The sequence below is a fragment of the Salvelinus fontinalis genome, chromosome 23, assembly GCF_029448725.1.
Source record: "Salvelinus fontinalis isolate EN_2023a chromosome 23, ASM2944872v1, whole genome shotgun sequence".
NCBI lineage: Eukaryota > Metazoa > Chordata > Actinopteri > Salmoniformes > Salmonidae > Salvelinus > Salvelinus fontinalis.
The window spans coordinates 17,503,631-17,529,416 of NC_074687.1; the positions used below are offsets into that span (position 1 = coordinate 17,503,631).

Sequence of the window (25,786 nt, forward strand, 5' to 3'; positions counted from 1 at the left end):
TCATGTAGTGTTGTGTTTCTCTTGTTGTGATATATCCTATATTTATATTGTATTTCTTTTTTTAATCCCAGGCCCTGTCCCGGCAGGAGGCCTTTTGCCTTTTCATTGCAAATAAGAAATTGTTCTTAAATGACTTGCCTAGTTAAATAAATGTTAAATAAATAAATAAAATGCTTTTATCATGGGACAACAGAGTGACACATAAGTACAGTACCTGATATACAGGAGATCCCATGTGGTGTGAGCTCATCCAAATCCGCTGGTTGCTCTTGATCTGGTCAGTGATAAACAGTCTGCCACTGTATTCTTAGTCCCATTCACAAAATCTGTGTCTACTGACGCTATAGAAGACAGGCACACAAGGCTATATTCCCAATCTGGCTGTCATTCCTCCATACAGTAGCCTAGCAGTAGCTTTTCTAGCAGCCTATTGCAGCCCATCCTTCCCTGTGTCAGTCTCTTTTATAGGATTATGTGTCCTGTGTATCTCCTCCAGAGGGAGATGCCATATGAATACCGAGGTGTTAATAGCCTTAGGGGAAGCACAGTAATCCTTCATGCATTAGGGAGCTGTGCTGGGCCACAACTCAAGGAAAGGCTAGGAACTATTGGGCCTCTGTCTGTAATTAGGTGTTTATTATCTGCTTCTAGGACAACAAATATTACATTTATATTTGATTGATCATTGTAAGCACCTGTTGAATGCAGATAAGGCCTAAACCTTTCACATTCTAATCGCTGTATTCATAGGCCACTGTTACAGTAGATCTAAAAACAGCATTTCAAAACATCTGCTCATGTCATGTTAGACTAATCATTAGACTAGCCTACATGAGAGGGATGGGGATTATAGGCAAATGTATCATACATCGCACGTTTACATGACATTACAAAAGTAAATCTGAGTCAGGACAAAAACATTCAGAAAATGTTGATGGAAGGGAAGGTTATTTTTTCGCGCGAGATGAGTATTTCGCGGCAGAACTGTTTCACTCGCGAGGGGTCGCCAAAAACAAGCAAGTCTGTCTGTAGTCCTACCTCAGCCTCAGGGAACGTTTCTTCTCAGCAGCTAGCTAGCTAAAATATTAACTTTATAGTCTATGATAAAAAGAACAGTATACGTATGAAGACAGCGCACAATTTTACTCAGTGTATGCTATTGTTGGAGTCGTTTTCGCATCCAAAAGCTAAAGGTAAAGCCAGGCAAATGACAGCTAACGTTAGCTAGTTACAGTAGTTCACTCTTAAAGTTGACAGCTCTTTTTGATGTTGTTCTCTTTGGAAATGAATAAATTATTCTTGCCAAATGACCTTCAATTTCTAGTTTATCCTCGGGTCAATAGCGGCCGGACAGTTTTGTGGCGATGGCGGCAGTCACCAGGAAATTCACCATGACCCAGAAGTTCCACCGCCGACGGTCCCATCGCCAGCCCTATCCGGTGAGAACCATCACGACCCGGAGTCAGGGCATGGCCAGTGGCTGCTTCTTCGAGAGGCTGCCTGCAGAGGTCTTTGACATGGTCCTGGACAGACTCTCTGGTAGGTCTAACTAGCTAACTGGTTTAAATACAATGAATGAATGAATGGAGGAAGGGAGAGAGAGAGAGAAGGAAAGGAAGGCTGGCGGCCCTGTCAATGTGTATCGTTGATTGTCATTGACCTAATGACGGTCTTTCCAGTCATGTCTTATACTAGGCTAGCCAGCTGTGTGTGTGTGTGTGTGTGTGATATGACCCACATGCCTCTGTGTGTTGCAGTGCTTGAGATCAGTGTGTTCAGCATGGTGTCCAAGGCCATCAGTCGCTACATTGTGAATCACATCTCTACTCAGACCTGGAGGAACAGAATGATCCTACAGAAGATCCAGCACTGCTCTTCTCCCTCCTCTCCTCCTCCCAAAGAGGACCCCGCCACCCTGGGACACTACAAAGCGCTGGGTAGGTAGTAGGTACAGCCTATAGGCAAGAATATGAAGTCAATCACAGCACTTTTCATAATAAACTCTAGGCTACCTCAAGATAACTGTGTCTAGAAGTGCTTTTTAGTCATGTAAGTGTTATGTCAATCTTTATTCATTCAGGGTTGAGAAACAGATGTAGTCATGGTGTCACCTTTTTGTTTGTTTCTGCTTGTTGTCTCAGGGTTGTTGTTCAAGAGGTGTACCCTGTTGCTACCTACAAAGGACAGGTTGAAGTTTATATATAGCAAGTTCTCCCAGGTAAGACAGAGAAAGGTGAGGGAGATAGATAAGGTTATGGAAATTAATGATAAGGATATTTAGCAATGTTGTTAAATTACTGTAGTAAAGCATGAGTTGTTACACATAAAAAAAAAAAAAATAACCAGTTAATCATTATAACACAGGTTGTGAAATATAAAAGATTTTACCTAGTTACAGTTCATATGAAGAAATCAGTTTATTAAAATAAATAAATAAAAATCAAATCAAATGTTATTTGTCACATGCGCTGAATACAACAGGTGTAGTAGACCTTACAATGAAATGCTTACTTACAAGCCCTTAACCAACAATGCAGTTTTAAGAAAATACCCCCAAAAAAGTAAGAGATAAGAATAACAAATAATTAAAGAGCAGCAGTAAATAACAATAGCGGGGCTATATACAGGGGGTACCGGTACAGAGTCAATGTTCGTGGGCACCGGTGTTGAGGTAATTGAGGTAGTATGTACTGTACATGTAGGTAGAGTTATTAAAGTGACTATGCATAGATAATAACAGAGAGTAGCAGCAGGGTAGAAGAGGGGGGGGGGGGTATATGCAAATAGTCTGGGTAGCTATTTGATTAGCTGTTCAGGAGTCTTATAGCTTGGAGGTAGAAGCTGTTTAGAAGCCTCTTGGACCTAGACTTGGCACTCCGGTACCGCTTGCCATGTGGTAGCAGAGAGAACAGTATATGACTAGGGTGGCTGGAATCTTAGGGCCTTCCTCTGACACGCCTGGTATATAGGTCCTGGATGGCAGGAAGTTTGGCCGTACGCACTACCGTCTGTAGTGCCTTGTGGTCGGAGGCCGAGCAGTTGCCATACCAGGCAGTGATGCAACCCGTCAGGATGCTCTCTGGTGCAGCTGTAAAACCTTTTGAGGATCTGAGGACCCATGCCAAATCTTTTCAGTCTCCTGAGGGGGAAAAGGTTATGTTGTGCCCTCTTCACGACTGTCTTGGTGTGCTTGGACCATGTTAGTTTGTTGGTGATGTGGACGCCAAGGAACTTGAAGCTCTTAATCTGCTCCACTATAGCCCCGTCGATGAGAATGGGTGCGTGCTCGGTCCTCCTTTTCCTGTAGTCCACAATCATCTCTTTTGTCTTGATCACGTTGAGGGAGAGGTTGTTGTCCTTGCATCACACAGTCAGTTCTCTGACCTCCTCCCTATAGGCTGTCTCATCGTTGTCGGTGATCAGGCCTACCACTGTTGTGTCATCTGCAAACTTAATGATGGTGTTGGAGTTGTGCCTGGCCATGCAGTCATGAGTGAACATGGAGTACAGGAGGGGACTGAGCACGCACCCCTGAGGGGCCCCCGTGTCGAGGATCAGCGTGGCTGATGGGTTGTTAACTACCCTTCCACCTGGGGGGCGGCCCGTCAGAAAGTCCAGGATTAGGCCCTAATCTATGGATTTCACATGACTGGGCAGTGGTGCAGCCATGGGTGAGCCTTGGAGGGCAAAGGCCCACCCACTTGGCAGCTAGGCCCACCCACTGGGGACCCAGGCCCAGCTAATTAGAATGAGTTTTTTGCCACAAAATGGCTTTATTAAAGACAGAAATACTCCTCACATTTTAAAGTAGACTTTTATTGTCCCCAGCACAAGGCCTTTGAAAAATGTCTGGGATTTTTTATTTCAGCTCATGACACATGGCACCAACGCTTTACATGTTGCGTTTATATTTTTGTTCAGTGTTGTAAGGCCTACATACTGTAGATTAGTGCTTTAACCCTGTTCCTGGAGAGCTATCCTCCTGTAGTAGGTTTTCAATCCAACCACAGGTGTAACTAACCTGATTCAGCTAATCAACCAGCTAGTTATTAGAATCAGGTTTGCTAGATTATCGTTGGAGCAAAAACCTACAGGACGACAGCTCTCCAGGAACAGGGTTGGAGAGACCGGTTGTAGATGTCCATAGACTTACATAGACTGCCTGTCTCTCCCTGCCTCTCAGGTCCCGTGCTTCATGATGGAGCAGTGCACTGCCTCAACAGGCTGCCCTTTCTTCTCCAGCTACGGAGTTTTCTTGCAGGTGAGACCCTAAAGTAGTTTCAAAAGAAAAATACCTATGAAACGCACAAGACAAAACAAGGTTATACAAGGATATGTAACAGATCATTGCTGTTTGACTGACAGGCGTTGATTGCGGGCTGGGATGAGCTTGAGTGTCACCGGGTCTTCAACTTCCTGTGCGACTTCACAAACCTTCCCCGGAAGATCGAGTTGGTCGTCACTGGAAAGCCAGGTGGGTGTCTGTCCCTAATTCAGAGAGAGAGGGTGTGAGGAGGAAAGAGAGAGAGTGTAATGTTTCCCATCTGTGTCTAGGAGCATGTCAGCGGTTGGAGCTACAGATCCGTGGGTTCTGTCGTCAGGTTCTGTTGGAGCCGTGGAGCAGCCGTAGAGACACTCTATTCTGGCTCACCAGGATCCTCCAGTCCTGGCCCATGGTCTCACAGGCCAGGCTACTGTTCATACTCTACGGACCACGGCTGCCTGACGGTTAGTATGCAGTGAGTTTGTGCATGTGTGTACATCCTCCAACCCTGGCCTATGGTAGAGTTTGTGTGTGTGTGTGTGTGTGTGTGTGTGTGTGTGTGTGTGTGTGTGTGTGTGTGTGTGTGTGTGTGTGTGTGTGTGTGTGTGTGTGTGTGTGTGTGTGTGTGTGTGTGTGTGTGTGTGTGTGTGTGTGTGTGTGTTATAACAGTCTGTATTTTTTCCAGGTTCTCTGGGCTGGCAGGAGCAGCTGGGTGCAGGAGTAGCCCAGTGTTCTCTGTGGGACTTGGCCAAGGCTGTGATCCTGCTCCACAGTGACCTGGAGGCTAGAGACTGGACCACTGACACCGTACTGGCCATACTGGAGGAACTCACAGGTACACACACTTTAACCTTTTACTGTAGTGGGCTAAATCACGGTCACACAGAGTGATTCTTGGTAGCCTTAAACAAACCTACTTTGAAACAAAGTATTTACCTCACGCACATGGTCATGGGCTTACAAAAAAGAAGACACCTGTACCATGTCAGATATAGAGCTGAGTTTGGATCCAAATATTACACTTTATATACATCACAGTAGACTGAAATATAACAAAACAGTTTGACATAGAAACACTGGATTTTCATCGTTTAAAAAATAATCTTTATTAATTATGAAATTATGAAAACTATTAATAACATTCCACCCGTGAGGCAAAAGAGGGCACTTTTCGTCGTTGACTGCACGAAAAGGCTACCATATCTTAACACACACACATACACACACCTTTATTCAGGTGCACACAGCGTCTTCGTTGTGCCCATCACATCTCTCTGGTCTTCCCAGTGCTCCCCCAGGCGTGGCATGTAGAGAGCGTGGCCAGGCTGTTGATCCTGTGTGGGAACAGTCTGTGTTACAGTATTCTGGCTAGCAAGGCTCTCAACGGACGCCTCTTTGAGATCTCACGACTCCTCGTCTACCTCATACTGGTCAGTACACATCTGTGTTGTGAGAAGGATGGCTATTCAAATCAAATCAAATATACACATATTTAGCAGATGTTATTGTCAAATATACACATATGTTTCATATGTGTGTATTGTAGGTGTGTGAGAAGGACGGCTACTGTATGAACTGGTCGGTGAGGATGGTGCAGCAGGTGTGCCAGGTGTTCTTGTCGCCGTCAGACAGGTGGTCGTTCATCCAGAGTGTTGAGAACATGTTCTCAGAGGTTACCATGGAGATGTACGAGGTTGTCATGGCAGGTGAGGACATGGCAGGGCAGGTGGTTCACTATGTTTGGTCCCAGAAAGCCATATGGCCTTTGTCTGTACTGTCAGTAATCTCCCTCTCTTTCAGGTAACCGTCATGAGGACATGGAGACCTTCCAGAGCCTCCTGAATGCCAGTGCTCACTTCCACACTGAGATAGTCTACATGTTCCTCAAGAAGGATTGAGGAAAGAAAAAGGAAAGTGAGGGGCTGAAGAGATAAAGGGGTGAGGGGATAAGAGATAGAAGAAGGGGTGAGGGGATAAGAAATAGAAGAAAAGGAGAGAGTAGGGACACTGTCAGGGAAATGATGATCTGAAGGTTTGTGTTTGAGCAGATAGAGGGATATAAAAGGAGTGAAGGTAGCCCAAGACGATAGGGAAAATTAAGGGTTTCTTCTCCCTTTGTCAACAGTATTCACATCATTACACTTTTATACTTTTGTTATACAGCTTATTTATACTTTTGTAAATGAACTGCTTTAAAATATTGGTATCCTGTAAAGGAGTATTTAATTCTATTTATAGATTTATTAAGAGAAGTTTGCAACTATTTATTAGCATTTCATAAAGGTGTTCAACTTGTACAGTATAACAGTTATGATGCATTGATTGTACTTGATGCTTCTGTGTTGATGGAAGCTGAAACTCATCTGTTTTTGCATAAATTATTAAAATGGCCTTTGGGGTCTGCAGTGTTGATTCACTATTATCTCCTCTCACTATGTGAGATTCAAGGAACATAACGATCCAGCAAATAGAAAGATAAATTGTCACCCCCTTTGATGAAAAGGAAGAGACTACAAATCAAGAAAATACCAAGCCTTTTAATTGTTTTCATTAAAACATCCCAATATATAGGAATATATTTAGCACTGACTGGTGTAATAATCTCAGCACCAAAAAAAACCATCCCTTTTTCAGGACGCTGTCTTTCAAAGATAATTTGTAAAATTCAAATAACTTCACAGATCTTCATTGTAAAGGGTATGAACAATTAATGAACATGCACCTGTGGAAAGGTCGTTAAGACACTAACAGCTTACAGACGGTAGGCAATTAAGGTCACAGTTATGAAAACTTAGGACACTAAAGAGGCCTTTCTACTGACTCTGAAAAACACCAAAAGAAAGATGCCCATGGTCCCTGCTCATCTGCGTGAACGTGTCTTAGGCATGCTGCAAGGAGGCATGAGGACTGCAGATGTGGCCAGGGCAATAAATTGCAATGCCCGTACTGTACTGTGAGACGCCTAAGATAGCGCTACAGGGAGACAGGGCGGACAGCTGATCATCCTCGCAGTGGCAGACCATGTGTAACAACACCTGCACAGGATCGGTACATCTGAACATCACACCTGCGGGACAGGTACAGGATGGCAACAACAACTGCCCGAGTTACACCAGGAACGCGCAATCCCTCCATCAGTGCTCAGACTGTCCGCAATAGGCTGAGAGAGGCTGGACTGAGGATTTGTAGGCCTGTTGTAAGGAAGGCCCTCACCAGACATCACCGGCAACAAAGTCGCCTATGGGCACAAACCCACCGTAGCTGGACCAGACAGGACTGGCAAAAAGTGCTCTTCACTGACGAGTCGCGGTTTTGTCTCACCAGGGGTGATGATCGGATTCACGTTTATCGTTGAAGGAATGAGCGTTACACCGAGGCCTGTACTCTGGAGTGGGATTGATTTGGAGGTGGAGGGTCCGTCATGGTCTGGGGTGGTGTGTCACAGCATCATCGGACTGAGCTTGTTGTCATTGCAGGCAATCTTAACGCTGTGCTGTGCGTTACAGGGAAGACATCCTCCTCCCTCATGTGGTACCCTTCCTGCAGGCTCATCCTGACATGACCCTCCGGCATGACAATGCTGGTCCTGGTCAGTCCCTGGATGGGAGACCAGATGCTGCTGGAAGTGGTGTTGGAGGTCCAGTAGGAGGCACTCTTTCCTCTGGTCTAAAAATAATAATAATATCCCAAAGCCCCAGGGCAGTGATTGGGGACTCTCCCCTGTGTAGGATGCCGTCTTTCGGATGGGACGTTAAACGGGTGTCCTGACTCTCTGAGGTCATTAAAGATCCCATGGCACTTATCGTAAGAGTAGGGGTGTTAACCCCGGTGTCCTGGCTAAATTCCCAATCTGGCCCTCAAACCATCATGGCCACCTAATAATCCCCAGTTTACAATTGGCTCTTTCATCCCCCTCCGCTCCCCTGTAACTATTAGTTTACAATTGGCTCTTTCATCCCCCTCCTCTCCCCTGTAACTATTCCCCAGGTCGTTGCTGTAAATGAGAATGTGTTCTCAGTCAACTTACCTGGTAAAATAACGGATAAAAAAAAATGCTGATTGCCTTCAAGACAGTAATGTCAGTGTTCTGCCATGGCCAGCAAAGAGCCCGGATCTCAATCTCATTGAGCGCGTCTAGGACCTGTTGGATTGGAGGGTGAAGGCTAGGGCCATTCCCCCCAGAAATGTCTGGGAACTTGCAGGTGCCTTGGTGGAGGAGTGGGGTAACATCTCACAGCAAGAACTGGCAAATCTGGTGCAGTCCATGAGGAGGAGATGCACTACAGTACTTAATGCAGCTGGCGGCCACACCAGATACTGACTGTTACCTTTGATTTTGAACCCCCCCTTTGTTCAGGGAAACATTATTCAATTTCTGTTAGTCACATGTCTGTGGAACCTGTTCAGTTTATGTCTCAGTTGTTGAATTTTATGTTCCTACAAATATTTACACATGTTAAGTTTGCTGAAAATAAACGCAGTTGACAGTGAGAGGACGTTTCTTTTTTTGCTAGGTTTATGTGTCAAAAACAGTCACAGCACATTTAATGGCATAGAAAAACAAGCATTAAGTACAGCTCAGAAATGTAGAGGGTAAAAATGTTACAACAGAATACATGAATCATATCTTTCCACATTCAGACAGCACAGTTACACACCACGTGGTGTAACACTGAATAACACTGAAACAATCTCTGAGGGTGGTCTCTACACTGCAACAAGCTGTTCAGCAACACTTCACATCAACACTTTACAACAGTATCATACAGCAGCCATCATGACAGAGTAACAAATAGAAAGAGGAAACAAGGGATTCCCTTGCACCGTATAAATAGTGACATCAGATAACCAATGACACGCCCAGTTGGAGGAGCCATGTTGTAGTCACTGAGGCCTCTCTCTTCTCGCCATTACGATCCTTCATCATAAGCATTTCATCCATTTTATTTCATCAAGTCTTCATTGTTTTGATATGATCTGTTTATAAAGATATGGACATTTCATGAGATTAAAGTTACAACGAACAGCCATTTCATAAGACCTGAAGTTCCACAAAAAACCTAGAACAGTACGGCACTAGAGAGTTAAGAATAGGGGAGTTAAATCATCATTACCCATACAGCAACATTATACCATAATTGCAGTGTTTAAGACTAAATACAGTCTCCCCTGTTCCTAACTCATCAACAACATCCATCCATCTGTACTTCACCAAGTCCACCACAGTGACATAAACTAATGTGAGTTCACATGATACTTACTGTGCAATTTGCTCTATGGGTAAGGTGGAACAAAACAGAATAATTTGCTATTGGTGTCAAAATTACATTACAAAAAAGTAATTTACACACACACACACACACACACACACACACACACACACACACACAGTACTGTACCTTGTAGCCAGTCCACCCCCTCCAGTAGACCCTCTCCTTTTACAGCATTACTGGCACTAAAACAGATGGACAGAAGCTAGTAACCTATCCCAATATCATATCACTGTGTATGTGTCTGTACCTTCTTGTGTGTGTGTGTGTGTGTGTGTGTGTGTGTGTGTGTGTGTGTGTGTGTGTGTGTGTGTGTGTGTGTGTGTGTGTGTGTGTGTGTGTGTGTGTGTGTGTGTGTGTGTGTGTGTGTGTGTGTGTGTGTGTGTGAGAGAGACTAGGATAGAGTTGTGTCTTACCATATATGCCAGGGTTTGTCCTTGATGTTTTCCAGACAGAGCAGCTGAGAGACTTTGACTAAAGACATGGCTTCTCTCAGGTCACTCTTATTAGCAAAGAACAGCACTGGCAACCTCCTACTGCGGATGTCTGGAGGGAGCAGGAATGCAGGAGAACAGGTGAAAAAACAGTTGGCTCTCTGTCTGTCTGGCCCCCCTCTCTCTCTCTCTCTGTCTCTATCTGTCTCTCTCTCTGTCTATATCTGTCTCTCTCTCTGTCTCTATCTGTCTCTCTCTCTATCTGTCTCTCTCTCTGTCTCTATCTGTCTCTCTCTCTGTCTCTATCTGTCTCTCTCTCTGTCTCTATCTGTCTCTCTCTCTGTCTCTATCTGTCTCTCTCTCTGTCTCTATCTGTCTCTCTCTCTGTCTGTCATTCTCTGACCTTGGTGATTGAGAAGAGTATCCAGCTCCTCTTTGGCAACGACCATTCGTAATTTATCTCCACTATCGATGACAAATATGATGGCGTGACTCTCTCTGTGGACACCACAACAGAAAATGATGTAATCAACAAGAAACAGGATAAACAACACTGAATCTGATCTCTACATCACTAATAACTACTACTTGGAGATGGGGGTAGGGTTGTGTAACCATTAAAACTGCTCTACAGGCAATACTTGATTACTCTAAGATCAGAGGTAAGGCACCACTGGCTCAAAATGTTGTATCACATATTGCAGTTCTAGATAAACATTGCCGGAGTAAAGTCTTACTTGTAGTAATGTTCCCATAGGTTTCTGTATCTGCTCTGACCAGACATGTCAAACACTGTGAAGGACAAACTTTGTAGAGATACAACATACATGTTACCAATCAACATACACAATATAAGAAGTATCAAATAATATAATTCTTATTACTTTCATCTGGTTCACTAAGTTAAACAAAGTTTACATAAGAAGTCAATTACTACCTCGAACTCTTGAATTTTTCTATGTTGAAGCCAATAGTTGGGACAATGTCTTGTGTCTGGGTCTGTAATACACACACAGAGACAGAGACACAGACACACACAATAACAAACACAGACAAAAAAAACAGTAACTTAACTTTGTCAAAATAAATGGTAAAATAGGGTGAAATAGGCTGTACTGACCTTTACCTGACTAACATGTTTCCAGTCGTCTGAGAGTGGGCCAAATAAGCTTTGCTGAAAACAAGCAATCGGTGGATGATTGCAGTGCAATCGATGCGATGACACTCACAGCTCTTATACATAAGCAACATCTCTATGTCTCAGCTAACTCTCAAGATATAAAACTCCGTCTCTTTCCACTGACAGGCCCGCGCGCGGCTACAGTAGGACATCACATCAACAAGCTACAATTTAGAGCGCAATCAAATACATCAGTCAATGGCCTACCGTAGGCCTATATTATAGTTGGGCCATGTCAGTGGACTTACATTACTGGGTTTGAGTTGATTGATGATGGTAGTTTTCCCGCTGTTGTCCAGTCCCAAACACAACACGTTCACTTCTTTCTTCTTCAGGCCCAGCCATCCCGACAGTTTATCTAACAGGCCCATGTGTCCCACTTATAACATTTGATCCTAAGGTTAAATGTATTTGGTACAGGCTACCTATTCCCTCGAGATATCGTCGAAAGTTTCTACCATTTCTCGCCAATTTAGTCTAAGATATTAAAATAGAATGTTGCCGTGGGTATAAGGACAAGGTAACAGCAGCAGGTTGGCTGTCCTGGCTTGGAATAAGCCTATTAGAGTGAATTAATGCTCTTGAACCTCCTCGTGACCTGCTTCGCAATACGGGGTGATTCTGAGATGGACATGAGATAATGTTCAGTTTATGCTCATTACATAAATACCTACAGGAGCCAAATTACAGTCATGCGTTATTCTCTACATTGCACTGTAATAGCCATACACTTGGTGCTTTTGGAATTTCAATTTTAATTTTGTCCAAACAATATAGTATTGGCCTATACACAAAAAAACGAGTTGATTAATATGAATAAATTAACAAAGATCATGACAACAGCAGAACAGGACTTTTCCCCTTTGCTTCATCCATAGTTGATAAATTACTCACAGGTAGGTAGTAAACAACATGTTGGAAATCCTTCACCTCAGCACTAATAATGCACGGTCCAACACCGCCATCGGCTGGCCAGTATTAACAAGTTCACCTGAAATATATCCTTCAAACACTTGTGGACACCGGTGGTAATTGTTTTATAAAGCTGGTAAATAATAGCAACTGATCTCTGGTTGGTAATTGAACTTTATAGCAGAGTCTTTAAGATTGACATCTTAAGGAAAAGATGCTGATGAAGATTTGTTTTCACCCACTTGGAAATCCACAAGGTTGATTTGATTGTGGAGAAATCTTTGGAAATCAATGCTTTATAAAGAAATGATTGTTCTACAAAAATTATAACAAACTTTCCATGTTTTTGTTTTGATAAAGGCTACTAAGTAGACATTAGCACCTATTCGAGGCACCTATTTATCCTCATCAGCCTGGAAGGAGCCTTTATTATACACCAGCCTGAGAGGAACATTTTATTATACACCAGCCTGGGAGGCACCTAGGTTCCTTACCAGCATGTGAGGCACCTATTTATCCTTACAAGCCTGTGGGGAGCCTTTATTATACACCAGCCTGGGAGGCAACTAGTTATCCTTATCAGCCTGCAAGGCACCTATTTATCCTTACTAGGGTTGCAAAATAACTGGAACTTTCAAAAAAGTCCCTAGTTTTCTTGAAATCCCAGTTGTAGGATCCCGGAATGAAGAGGGATTGGCAGGAAATCCAGAATCCTCCAACCAGGATTTCTGGAAAAACAGGGAATTTATTAAAAGTTCCCAGAATTTTGCAACCCTAATCCTTACCAGCCTAGGAGGCCCCTATTTATCCTTACCAGCCTGGGAGGCATCTATTTATCCTTACCAGCCTGGGAGGAGCCTTTAATATACATCAGCCTGCAAGGAACCTATTTATCCTTACCAACCTGGGAGGAGCCTTTAATATACATCAGCCTGCGAGGAACCTATTTATCCTTACCAGCCTGGGAGGAGCCTTTAATATACATCAGCCTGGGAGGAACCTTTATTATACACCAGCCTAGGAGGAACCTTTATTATACACCAGCCTAGGAGGAACCTATTTATCCTTACCAGCCTGGGAGGAACTTTTATTATAAACCAGCCTGGGAGGAACCTTTATTATACACCAGCCTGCGAGGAACCTTTATTATACACCAGCCTAGGAGGAACCTATTTATCTTTATCAGCCTGGGAGGAACTTTTATTATACACCAGCCTGGGAGGAACTTTTATTATAAACCAGCCTGGGAGGAACCTTTATTATACACCAGCCTGCGAGGAACCTTTATTATACACCAGCCTAGGAGGAACCTTTATTATACACCAGCCTAGGAGGAACCTATTTATCTTTACCAGCCTGGGAGGAACTTTTATTATACACCAGCCTTGGAGGAACTTTTTGTCACGTTCTGACCTTTATTTTCCTTTGTTTTGTCTTTAGTTAGTATGGTCAGGGCATGAGTTGGGGTGGGCAGTCTATGTTATGTGTTTCTATGTTTAGGTTTGTATTTTGGCCTAATATGGTTCTCAATCATAGGCAGGTGTTTTGCATTGTCTCTGATTGGGAACCATATTTAGGTTGCCTGTTTTCACTGTTAGTTTGTGGGTGTTTGTCTTCCGTGTCAGTGCCACACGGGACTGTTGTTCGGTTAGATTCTCTTTGTTATTTTGTTTTGTGTAGTGTTCAGTTTTTTATAATAAAACATGGACACTTACCACTCTGCGTTTTGGTCCGATCCCTGCTACACCTCCTCTTCAGACGAAGAGGAGGAAATCAGCAGTTACACCTTTATTATACACCGGCCTAGGAGGAACCTATTTATCCTTACCAACTTGGGAGGAACCTTTATTATACACCAGCCTGGGAGGAACTTATATTATACACCAGCCTAGGAGGAACCTATTTATCCTTACCAGCCTGGGAGGAACCTTTATTATACACCAGCCTGGGAGGAACTTTTATTATACACCAGCCTGGGAGGAACTTTTATTATACACCAGCCTAGGAGGAACCTATTTATCCTTACCAGCCTGGGAGGAACCTTTATTATACACCAGCCCGGGAGGAACTTTTATTATACACCAGCCTGGGAGGAACCTTTATTATACACCTGCCTAGGAGGAACCTTTATTATACACCAGCCTGGGAGGAACCTTTATTATACACCAGCCTGGGAGGAACCTTTATTATACACCAGCCTAGGAGGAACCTATTTATCCTTACCAGCCTAGGAGGAACTTTTATTATACACCAGCCTGGGAGGAACCTTTATTATACACCAGCCTGGGAGGAACTTTTATTATACACCAGCAAGGGAGGAACTTTTATTATACACCAGCCTGGGAGGAACCTTTATTATACACCAGCCTCGGAGGAGCCTATTCATCCTTACCAGCCTGCGATTGTGTTAGTTAGATGAATATGCAGCTTGCTATATTAGCTCATTGCTCTAGAGAAAATAGCTAGCTAAGCAGTTAGTGAAAGTAGCAGCTGTCCTTGCTGCATTAGGTAGTTAGATTAAAAACATTAGCTAAATAGCCAGCAACTAGCTAGCAAGTTAAGTTAGCTCCTTTATTTGTTTATTTTTATTTTACTTCACCTTTATTTAACCAGGTAGGCTAAATAAACAATAAACAAGTCAATAACACAGTAGGAAAAAAAAGAGTCTATATACATTGTGGGCAAAAGGCATGAGGAGGTAGGCAATACATAGGCCATAGGAGCGAATAATTACAATTTAGCAGATTAACACTGGAGTGATAAAAAAGGTAACTAACCAGCAAAGCAGTTGAGCAAATCTACAGTATATGTCAGCCTGTATAATTTGGAAATAGTCTAGCCATTTCAGTGTTTTATAGGTTAGTCAGTATAATGTTTTTTTCCAGTGTTTTTGGATGCCATGTGCTTACCTTTTATGTGCTAGCTGTGAATGTCACTGTGGAAAATGGTTATTCTTGCTGGAGCGGACTTGAACGTTTGCTACTGTATTTGAATTTGATTAGCTGATGTGGAAGAATGGGCGTAGTTGCTTAAACAAGGGCTGCCTCACAGGCTACTTTGAGGGCAAAAAAAGTACCTTATGCCACTGGCGGACACAAGACTTCCAGCCATGTTCAACCAGATACTCTTCTCATGGGGAGTCATAGTTTGATGGAACAGTACCGGGGGAGGCATCATCTAATAGAACAGTTCCATTAAACTATGCATCAGAACACACTTTACATACAATGAAACAGTCAGTAATAAAAAGACTACTTCTAACCACCAGAACTGTTCACCTTTATTTGCAAATAAATATCCGCTTTAAACTGCCTCTTACAGTGTGCAAGATCTACCACGTCTCTCTGGAAATGATAGAAAAATAAAATACAAGAATTATAAGTACACTTGTACTTTGTACAAAAGAGCATTCTCCCGTTGCTCAGCAGTAAGACATGCTAAACAGCCTGATCTAATCTCTCCTTCCAGGAGGAGGGAAGTGTGTGTGTGTGTGTGTGTGTGTGTGTCCTCCCCTCTGAGGGACACCTGAAAGCTCTGTCTGTGAACACCTGCTGGACAGGTGCGCTCCATTTAGAAGTTGTTCCGAACCACAGATCGAGGATCAGCTTAGCGTACCTCAATTCTTACCTCAACCATTAGGGGGTAAAATATTAAACTGACGTTAGATCACTGTCTGGGGGCAAATTCCTCCTACTCTGTACAGCAGTGAAGGCTGGTTGGAAGAGTTATAGGAGGACTGGCTCATTGTAATGGTTGGAATGGAATTTTGGAATGGAGTGAAATGTGGTTCCAAGTATGTTTGATACCGTTCCATTGATACCATTCCAGTGAGCCCGTCCTCCTATAGCTCCTCCCACCAGCCTCCACTGCCGTACAGGCTCCTCAGGTACACTCCTGCTCCAGAACATACTGCATACTGTATTGTAGGTGTGTGTGTGTGTGACTGACTGGGTTTGAACCTGGGTCGTCTGTGCTCCACAAGACTATGTTAGCCTGCCGAGTTAAAGCCTAAGCATTAGCTAACGCAAGTCTTCAAGTTTCAGGCCTATGTTTTCGTGGTTCACCGAACCACCTGCGTTAGTGTGGATCTGGAGAGGCTCATGGGTTATTATAATGCTGTTCAGGGCCTTCTAGAGACAAAGAGATATTACTCTGGTGCTGCTGTCTCTATGTGTCTGTCAACCTGCAGAACATACCTCTGTCTCTCTCTATCTTGGAATACACGTGAGTCTTGACCACAAAAACATATAATGAAACCAACTACTGTATGCCCAACTGCCTTGAGTTCCCCTCATACTATATACTGTACATTTTTTCCCAACAACTTCCATAAGTCTTTAGCATTGCACGACCGCACTGTGTAGTTGGCATGTTAGCATGTTACACAGTCTGTTGAGGTTTGCTGACAATCTGCTCTCAATGTCTGTAGGTCCATAAGAGAGTATCATTTATTTATTTCTCTTATCTTAGTTACTGAGACGACTGCATATATTGCTGATTTCAATAAAATGGTAAATAAAGAGATAACATCCAGATTTACTAGGGCGCTCACATACAGGACTGCACATATATAAATATTAGTTTAGGATTATAATCGATAAATTGTCTATACACTTAAAACATTCAGAAATCCTCTGCACTTCAAAAACTGTCTCTTCGTTTTCTTCAAGTATTAGCATACCCAGATACTCTGGAGAGGTTAAATAATGCAACAAGAATACCTTATGATGACGCTTACTTATCAAACTCCAAAATAATTCACATCATATTATTTAAGGACAATCCTTTTGATTGCTCATCTGTTAGCAGCTACATCATGGTCACAAAAACATGGAGAGAAAATGTACATTCCCAAATCTACAGCTCTACTGTATAATAAGTACTGATGCTGCAACAAGGCATACATTCCCCAGGGGGAGCCAGGGACAGTGTGTCTCTCAGAGTCCTGTCTCTGTCTCTGCTGTTCTGTCTCTGGCTGATGCAGGTTCAGGTGTACAAAACAGTCTGGCTTTATTGAGGTTCTACATCGAGGTCCAAATGTGTCGTAGTCTGTCTGAGAGAGGCCTCCAGGCTGAGATGGCCTGTCTGAGGGGTGAAGACTGAGGCACAGGCTGTGGCTGTCTGTCCGTCTGTCTGTCCGTTCTAAGGTCTCATACATGGAAGCCCTTCTCCTGTTGGTGTAGTAGCTGCAGTCGGAGGGTCTGTATGCTGCTGACGATCCTCCTCTGGTGGCCAATCAACACCACCCCGATCCTCCGCACGTCTCTAGGGGGAGAGAGAAGACACACACACGGCAGACACACACACACACACACACACACACACACACACACACACACACACACACACACACACACACACACACACACACACACACACACAAAATCGGTTAAGGGAAGGATACGATTGGGAGGCAGTGTCAGAGTAATGTTTAGTTGAAGTTAGAGTAACGTTAGGGTAATGTTTAGTTGAAGTTAGAGTAACGTTAGGGTAATGTTTAGTTGAAGTTAGAGTAACGTTAGGGTAATGTTTAGTTGAAGTTAGAGTAACGTTAGGGTAATGTTTAGTTGAAGTTAGAGTAACGTTAGGGTAATGTTTAGTTGAGTTAGAGTAACATCAGAGTAATGTTTAAGATAGTGAACAGTCCTCCACTCACTCAATGCTCATCTGGGCCACAGAGTCCAGTGTGCTGAATCCTGCTGCCACAAAGCTGCTCTTGTATTGGCTCATCTTGATGGAATCCAGCCAATCCCCGATGGAGATGAACATAGGGTAGTCCACCACCTCTCCTGGGGACTCTGCTAGACTGACAGATGGATCAAACAAAATAGAATATAATAAGAACTAAAAACTTTCACTTGCAAGTGAAATTAGTGCCATCAGTAGCTCTGGATAAGTGTGTCTGTTAAATGAAATGAATGTAATTGTACCCCTGTATATCTTCCACTAGGGCCAGCAGGCTGCTGGGGTTCCTGATCAGCTTATCCAGGAAGGAGACCACATCAGTGAACTTGGGCCTCTGGCTCCTCTCCTTCTGCCAGCAGTGTAGCATCAGCTGGTGTAGAACTACGGGGCAGCCCATAGGAGCAGGGAGACGGTAGCCCTCCTCTATGGACAGGATCACCTGTGGTGGATGAAGGGAGAGAGTCAGTACACACACTTTTCGCTTCATGTCATCCAGCCATTATGTCTCTACAACGCCAGTATTATCTGAGCTACAGTAAGCATGTCTCTAGGGTGTGTTAGAGGGACTGCGTGAATATAACAGCCCCTTCAGCTAGCCTGTAGCCTTGATGTCTTCTCTGAGCCCTGACGGGTGAGGCAGGATGGGGCTGAGGGGTGAGGAGGGAGTGAGGAAGGGTGAGGAGGCACAGACAGCAGAAGTCAAGGATTGGCGGTGGCGTTTGTCTTGGAAAGCACTTCTAAGCAATTCCCCAGCATCACAAATCCCCATGAAGCTAGGGGCTGTGTGTGTATGCCATGTGAGGTGCTGATGGGGATTACCAAGGAGCTTTCACACTCCACAGGGAGACGGGACGAATCCCCTCCATCTATCCTCCAATTGACCGGAGACCATGAGGTCTCTCAGACAGGGTGTGAATCCACAACTTTTAAACCCCTCCGTTGGCCAGTGGCCCTCTCTCTCTCTCCCTTCACATCTCCCTCAGTATGTCTGTTTTTCTGTCTCTCCGTCTACACTGCAATCTCAAAGCTTCAGAGCAAAACACTCCACAGAAACGGCTAACTGCTTTCTTCTGGAAAATGTGAAGTCCAAGATGGACAAAGGGGGCGTTGTTGGGGCTGTATTTCTAGACCTGAGGAAAGCTTTTGATATTGTTAACCATGAGGTTCTTATCACAAAACTGTTCAAGTAAAACTTTTCCCCTGACGCCTTGAGATGGATGAAATCATACCTTGAAGGCAGAACCCAGTGTATCAGAGTGATTAATGAGCTTTAATGAGCTCAAGGTGGTATCCGATTTCATGTACCTTGGCATCTTACTTGATTCCAACCTCTCTTTTAAAAAGCTGGTGAAAAGGTAACTCAAATAACCAAATTCAACCTAGCTAATTTCCGATTCAAATGAAATTGTTTGACTACAGATGTAGCAAAACTGTACTTCAAATCTATGATACTTCCCAACTTAACATACTGTTTGACTATGTGGGCCAAAGCTTGCTGTACAACATTAAAACCCATTCAGCCTGTCTGCAAACAGGCTCTCAAAGTGCTTGATATAAAGCCCAATAGCCATCATCACTGTTACATTCTCAGAAAGCATGAGATCCTGAGCTGGAAAAATCTTGTGCAATACGCTGACGTATGTCTTGCATTCAAGATCCTAAATGGCCTGGCTCCCCCTCCACTCAGTACTTTTGTTAAACAGAAAACCCAAAACCATGGCAGCAGATCAACAAGGTCACCCATGAGAGGTGACTGTATAGTTCCTAAGGAAAAACACATTTAGTCAATCTGCTTTCTCCGTGAGAGCTTCCCATGTCTGGAATACACTGCCATCAGACACACACAACTGCACCACCTATCACACTTTCACAAAAACATGAAGACATGGCTAAAGGCCAATCAGACTTGTGAAAATAATCCCTAGCTGTGTATTGCTGCTTTCCATGTTGTCTGTTGTCTCTATCTTGTGAGGTGTGGAAACACTTTTTTGCTTTTATGTAATTTGTTTTGTTGCTTGTTCTATGTTTCTCTGTCTGCATGCTACGTGTTGCTTGTTCTATGTTTCTCTGTCTGCATGCTACGTGTTGCTTGTTCTATGTTTCTCTGTCTGCATGCTACGTGTTGCTTGTTCTATGTTTCTCTGTCTGCATGCTACGTGTTGCTTGTTCTATGTTTCTCTGTCTGCATGCTACGTGTTGCTTGTTCTATGTTTCTCTGTCTGCATGCTACGTGTTGCTTGTTCTATGTTTCTCTGTCTGCATGCTACGTGTTGCTTGTTCTATGTTTCTCTGTCTGCATGCTACGTGTTGCTTGTTCTATGTTTCTCTGTCTGCATGCTACGTGTTGCTTGTTCTATGTTTCTCTGTCTGCATGCTACGTGTTGCTTGTTCTATGTTTCTCTGTCTGCATGCTACGTGTTGCGTGTACTATGTTTCTCTCTCTGCATGCTACGTGTTGCTTGTTCTATGTTACTCTGTCTGCATGCTACGTGTTGCTTGTTCTATGTTTCTCTGTCTGCATGCTACGTGTTGCTTGTTCTATGTTTCTCTGTCTGCATGCTACGTGTTGCTTGTTCTATATTTCTCTGTCTGCATGCTACGTGTTGCTTGTTCTATTTTGCTCTGCATGTGCTCATTGTAATTGTTTTTAATAACCTGCCCAGGGACAGCGGTAGAAAATTAGCCGGCTGGCTAAAACCGGCACTTTTACTGAAACGTTGATTAATGTGCACTGTGCCTGTAACAATACAAATTAACTCAACTCAACTCATACAGTATGGAGATTCATAAGAAAGGACATTCACAATCCCCATTAAGACTCCCAGGTTAACGCCATAGGACTCGCCAGCTTGTAGTCCTAAAACACGGAAATGAGTTACCTTTTGGTTCGTTCGGCTATTCCTATGGTTGAAATGAATAGGAAAAGAGTGCGGTTTTGGGATAAACACAGAAAATAAGGTCTGAGGTCAACATAGGCTTTGGAGATCTTATATGTTATGTTCCATGAGATAATATCAGCCAGTTAACATGAACTTTATGAATTATGAAGCCTTTAAGTACTTTATGTGCTTGTTTTGATTACATAAATGCTTCACAATTCACAAAAAGTGACGTTAGCTGCTGAAGATTACAGCATACAACAACACCTATAAGATTTCCCTAGCCTATGTTTACCACAGACGTTATTTTCGTCATTTATTCAAAAACCCTACAAAAAAAGCATTAATTTCCCCATAGGCTTTGTAAAAGGAACCATGGTGGAGTTAGTGTCTACAAAAAAACGCCATTACTAATGATCTCTATAGTGAAGACCTCATTCACAACTCACGTCCTGATTGGACATCTCCCAGTAAGGCCGCTCCCCGTATGACATCACTTCCCACATGACGATTCCGTAGCTCCAGGCATCGCTGGCTGATGAGAACTTCCTGTAGGAGATGGCCTCTGGAGCTGTCCACCTGATAGGGATCTTACCTCCCTGTTCTCACAGACACACACACAGACACACAGACACACACACACACACACACACACACACACACACACACACACACACACACACACACCCACACACACACACACACACACACACACACACACACACACACACACACACACACACACACACACACACACACACACACACACACACACACACACACACACACACACACACACACACACACACACACACACACACAGGTTCCATCTGCTTTGCAACAATACATGCTTGAGGAAATATGTGCAATTTATAGACCATATGCTACAGTCTCACAGTGTGATTGCACTTTTCTGAAGTCTCTTAAGATGTACACACACATTTTCACAGTTTGAGACTTTGTGTCAAGGTACAAGTAAAAGCTCTGAGGCGCTTTAACAGCAGAACTAACCTCCCTCCTCTCTCCCTTTCCCTCTCTTTCTCCCCCCCTCTCTTAAAATGAGGGCAGAGTAAAATCACCAGTCGGCACAAATCCTTAGCATGTATTCTGGCTGTAACCCAACCCCCTGCCCCCTAGCCCTACCAAACCAAAGTCCTTCCGAGTGGAAAATGGTTTACAGACCCGTGCATGCCCCCAAAAGCAACATGTCCTTTTCTGTTCTCTCCCTCTTTCTCTCCCCACTCTATTTTCCAGACCCCAGAAAGCACCACTTCCCCTCAGCGTGACTCTGTAACCCAGAGAATAGAGGTCACCAGGAGGCCAGGCAGTCAGAGAAGCGCTTTAACTTTCCACTGAAACACAGTGTAAGTGTTTTCTCTGAAGCACACAGCCTATACACTCCAGAAACAGGACAAAAAGAACAACAGAGGATTTATGGAAGTTTTGCAGGGAAATAAAAGTAGCAACATATAACTTGTGTTTCTCTTGTTTGTGTTTGTGTAGCGGTTAGAAATCAAGGGTTAGGAGTTAGAGGTCAGGGGTTAGAGATCATAGTTACCGTGGTGGTGTAAGCAGCCTCTGGGTCGTCCTCCAGGACTCTGGACAGGCCGAAGTCAGACACCTTACACACCAGGTTGCTGTTGACCAGAATGTTGCGGGCGGCCAGGTCTCTGTGGACGTAGCCCATGTCAGACAGGTACTTCATGCCCGACGCAATGCCACGCAGCATGCCCACCAACTGGATCACTGTAAATTGGCCATCATGCGTCTAATAAAGAGAGGGACACAAAAGAGAGAGAGAGAGAGAGCTTTTCATTTGTGATGTCTATTTGTTTGTTTATAATTGAAAATCAATAAACAATAAAGAAAAGAAAACAATTGTTACTCGCTTCTCACCCTCAGGAATGAGTCCAGAGATCCATTTTCCATGTACTCCACCACAATCATCACAGGTCTGCCTGAAATCACAGCACACAGCACCACCAGGTCAGTCAGATCCCAGCAAACATGACCCCATTGGCCCCATCTGGGTGTTCGGTGGGCACGGACTAGCCCACATCAAGCCCACACCAGCCCAACACAGGCTAGCCCACACCAGCCCGACACAGGCTAGCCCACACCAATCCCAACATGGGCCAGCCCACACCAGCCCAACACAGGCTAGCCCACACCAGCCCAACACAGGCTAGCCCACACCAGCCCAACACAGGCTAGCCCACACCAGCCCGACACAGGCTAGCCCACACCAGCCCGACACAGGCTAGCCCACACCAATCCCAACATGGGCCAGCCCACACCAGCCCAACACAGGCTAGCCCACACCAGCCCAACACAGGCTAGCCCACACCAGCCGAACACAGGCTAGCCCACACCAATTCCAACATGGGCCAGCCCACACCTGCCCAACACAGGCTAGCCCACACCAGCCCAACACAGGCTAGCCCACACCAGCCCAACACAGGCTAGCCCACACCAGCCCAACACAGGCTAGCCCACACCAATCCCAACATGGGCCAGCCCACACCAGCCCAACATGGGCTAGCCCACGCCAATCCCAACGCGGTCTCTGTGGACGTAGCCCATGTCAGACAGGTACTTAATGCCCGACGTAATGCCATGCAGCTTGCCCACCAACTGAATCACTGTAAATTGGCCATCATGCGTCTAATACCAGTCTAACGCGGGCTAGCCCACACCAGTGCAACGCGGGCTAGCCCACACCAGTCCAACGCGGGCTAGCCCAGACCAGTCCAACGCGGGCTAGCCCATACCAGTCCAATGCGGGCTAGCCCAGACCAGTCCAACGCGGGCTAGGCCACACCAGTTCAACGCGGGCTAGCCCATACCAGTCCAACGCGGGCTAGGCCACACCAGTTCAACGCGGGCTAGCCCAGACCAGTCCAACGCGGGCTAGGCCACACCAGTTCAACGCGGGCTAGCCCGCACCAAGCCCAGCTATTTCATAATATAGAGGCGATGGCTCATTAACATGTGTGGGGGCATGGCTTGCAAATACCCCAATTCATGTTGTTAAGTTAAAAAAGAAATCAAGATCAAAATTGCTGACACCATTCAAAACAACGAGGGCTCGGAACTTTAAAGCCAATTATCTCGTAATCATATTTTTTCAGATAGAACCTTACATTTCGAAGTTCACAAGGTATTTTGGTGAAATCGTTACTGAGAGTGTCGTTCCAGTTTAAGTGTTCCGTTGTGTGACATCAACAAATGAATGATATTGTACACTGCCAATGACGAAGTCTGTAACAACTTTATTGTTTTTCTGAAAACCAACAGGGTGGGCTTATCTCGGGTGAAGTGCGGGCTGCCCTACAGGCCACCTGCTTTGGGGCCAATGTAAAGCTGATGAGCAAAGGTTCATTGGTCTAATGTGGGCAGCTTACCTACATAGGTCCAATATTTTAATCCGCATTAGGCCCACATCGTGACAATGTGGGCATGTTTGTTGGGAAAAGATGGGCTTATTTCAGGCAAAGTGAGGGCTGCCCTCACCAGATATGGGCTGCCCGCACTGGGCCAATGCCTTGGGGACCAATGTGGAGCCGAAGAGCAAAGGCACATCGGCCAAATATAGGCAGCCTAAGTGGGGCAAATATTTTTTCCCCCATTGGGGATACATTGTGCCAATGGGGACATGTTTGCTGGAATATGTTAGAGATATGGCTAACAAGCCTGCACACCCAGTAGGTCTCCAGGACCGGAGTTGGAGAACCTTGCTCTACAGTAATACTACTATAATCCCAAGCAGAAGTTATCTTCTGCATACTGGGTAGATCACCATTTTTTAGAAGAGCGTAAGGAAGAGCTTTCCTGTGTTTCATTAATCCTGTTTGCTGAAGGACTCAGAGTGGAGTCACTCTCTCCATACAGTGGTTAATAAGAGATTAACTAGAGGATAGAATAGATACTTTATTCTCAATTTTTGTGTTATATGGAGTTTTGTCCCAATCCCCACAGACACTCAAACGTTGAGAAGCACAGGGTCAGCCATGGTACAGCACCATTGGAGCAGATTGGGGTTTAAGGGGTTTAAATGCAAGGGTTGGTACTCTCTCTAGCCTTTAGGCTACCTGCTGGCCCCATTTGCATTTGCACGCTGTTTCACAGTCAGAGTCTATGGGCCTGGGGAGAGATTAGCGTCAGCCTTTAGCATTAGCATGCTGTTCCCGGTCAGAGTCTATGGGCCTGGGGAGAGATTAGCGTCAGCCTTTAGCATTAGCATGCTGTTCCCGGTCAGAGTCTATGGGCCTGGGGAAAGATTAGCGTCAGCCTTTAGCATTAGCATGCTGTTCCCAGTCAGAGTCTATGGGCCTGGGGAAAGATTAGCGTCAGCCTTTAGCATTAGCATGCTGTTCCCAGTCAGAGTCTATGGGCCTCGGGAGAGATTAGCATTTCCCTTTAGCATTCGCATGCTGTTCCCGGTCAGAGTCTATGGGCCTGGGGAGAGATTAGCCTTAGCATGCTGGTTCACTGTGAAGGTCTATAGGCCTGGGGAGAGTGGACAGTAATCCACCACTGGATTAATTAACATCCTGTTTGATTAACAGCCTGATCTAATTACTGGCCACTGTTATCACTCTTTAGTCACACCGGAGGGGAGGAGAGGGAGACAGGCGGGAGGTCAAGGGAGTAGAAGGTAAGGGCAGAGAGAGAGAGAGGGAGCTTGGCTTGAGGAGTTAGGACATAAGAGAGGAGTAGAACAGGGGTTGAAGACAGAGGTCTCCCCCTGCCTCCCATGGGTTCACCCATCTCCTCTCTGTGGTCCCCCAGCGGGTGAGTGTGCTGCAGACTGCACTAATTACAGGATTACACACAACACTGTTGAGAGAGAGAGAGAAAGAGAGCTATGGGCAATTTAATATAGTTTAATAATGGATTAAAGACAGCAGACAGATGTATTCCATTAGAAATCATACGGCCAAATCCATAAAACTACACATTTATAATAAAACAACGTTTTTCAGAGCCCATTGATTTGTGTGTAGCCCATCAAGGACACAGACTGAGTGTCATGGCTCCATGGTAATGAATGAGAGTGAACACTATAGGAAACCCCACTGTTCAAACTCATCAGACATTTCACAGCCCCTGATCCACACAGACAGCTGACTGGTTCTGCCAATCGCTCGTTTAAACACGCT

General features: G+C 44.6%; 3 protein-coding genes across 3 annotated transcripts in view; 1 reads left to right on the forward strand and 2 right to left on the reverse strand.

The window, feature by feature from the left end:
- The first annotated feature begins 1,263 nt into the window (after positions 1–1,263).
- LOC129821582 (F-box only protein 47-like) lies at positions 1,264–6,162 on the forward strand. The gene is made up of 10 exons (XM_055879237.1): positions 1,264–1,539; positions 1,758–1,937; positions 2,142–2,218; positions 4,184–4,261; positions 4,366–4,474; positions 4,555–4,728; positions 4,950–5,099; positions 5,552–5,694; positions 5,811–5,970; positions 6,065–6,162. The coding sequence occupies exons 1-10, from the start codon at positions 1,365–1,367 to the stop codon at positions 6,160–6,162; spliced, it is 1,344 nt and encodes a 447-aa protein (XP_055735212.1). The 5' UTR covers positions 1,264–1,364.
- A 2,618-nt stretch (positions 6,163–8,780) lies between these two features.
- Positions 8,781–11,686, reverse strand: LOC129821516 (ADP-ribosylation factor-like protein 6). Its single transcript, XM_055879189.1, has 8 exons — positions 11,397–11,686; positions 11,089–11,142; positions 10,906–10,967; positions 10,706–10,774; positions 10,372–10,466; positions 9,951–10,080; positions 9,664–9,719; positions 8,781–9,241 (listed from the first exon to the last, which is right to left on the reverse strand). Exons 1-8 carry the CDS (start codon positions 11,517–11,519, stop codon positions 9,216–9,218), a joined length of 615 nt encoding a protein of 204 aa, XP_055735164.1. The 5' UTR covers positions 11,520–11,686; the 3' UTR covers positions 8,781–9,215.
- Positions 11,687–15,315: 3,629 nt separating this feature from the next.
- Positions 15,316–25,786, reverse strand: part of LOC129820950 (ephrin type-A receptor 6-like) — a 345,999-nt gene continuing 335,528 nt past the window's right edge. Inside the window, exons 13-18 of the mRNA XM_055878103.1 lie at positions 22,521–22,582; positions 22,183–22,392; positions 21,074–21,223; positions 17,991–18,184; positions 17,717–17,866; positions 15,316–17,325 (exon numbers count right to left, since the gene is read on the reverse strand). Of these exons, the coding sequence (XP_055734078.1) occupies positions 17,211–17,325; positions 17,717–17,866; positions 17,991–18,184; positions 21,074–21,223; positions 22,183–22,392; positions 22,521–22,582 (881 nt within the window). The 3' untranslated portion in view covers positions 15,316–17,210. The remainder of the gene's footprint in view (positions 17,326–17,716; positions 17,867–17,990; positions 18,185–21,073; positions 21,224–22,182; positions 22,393–22,520; positions 22,583–25,786) is intronic.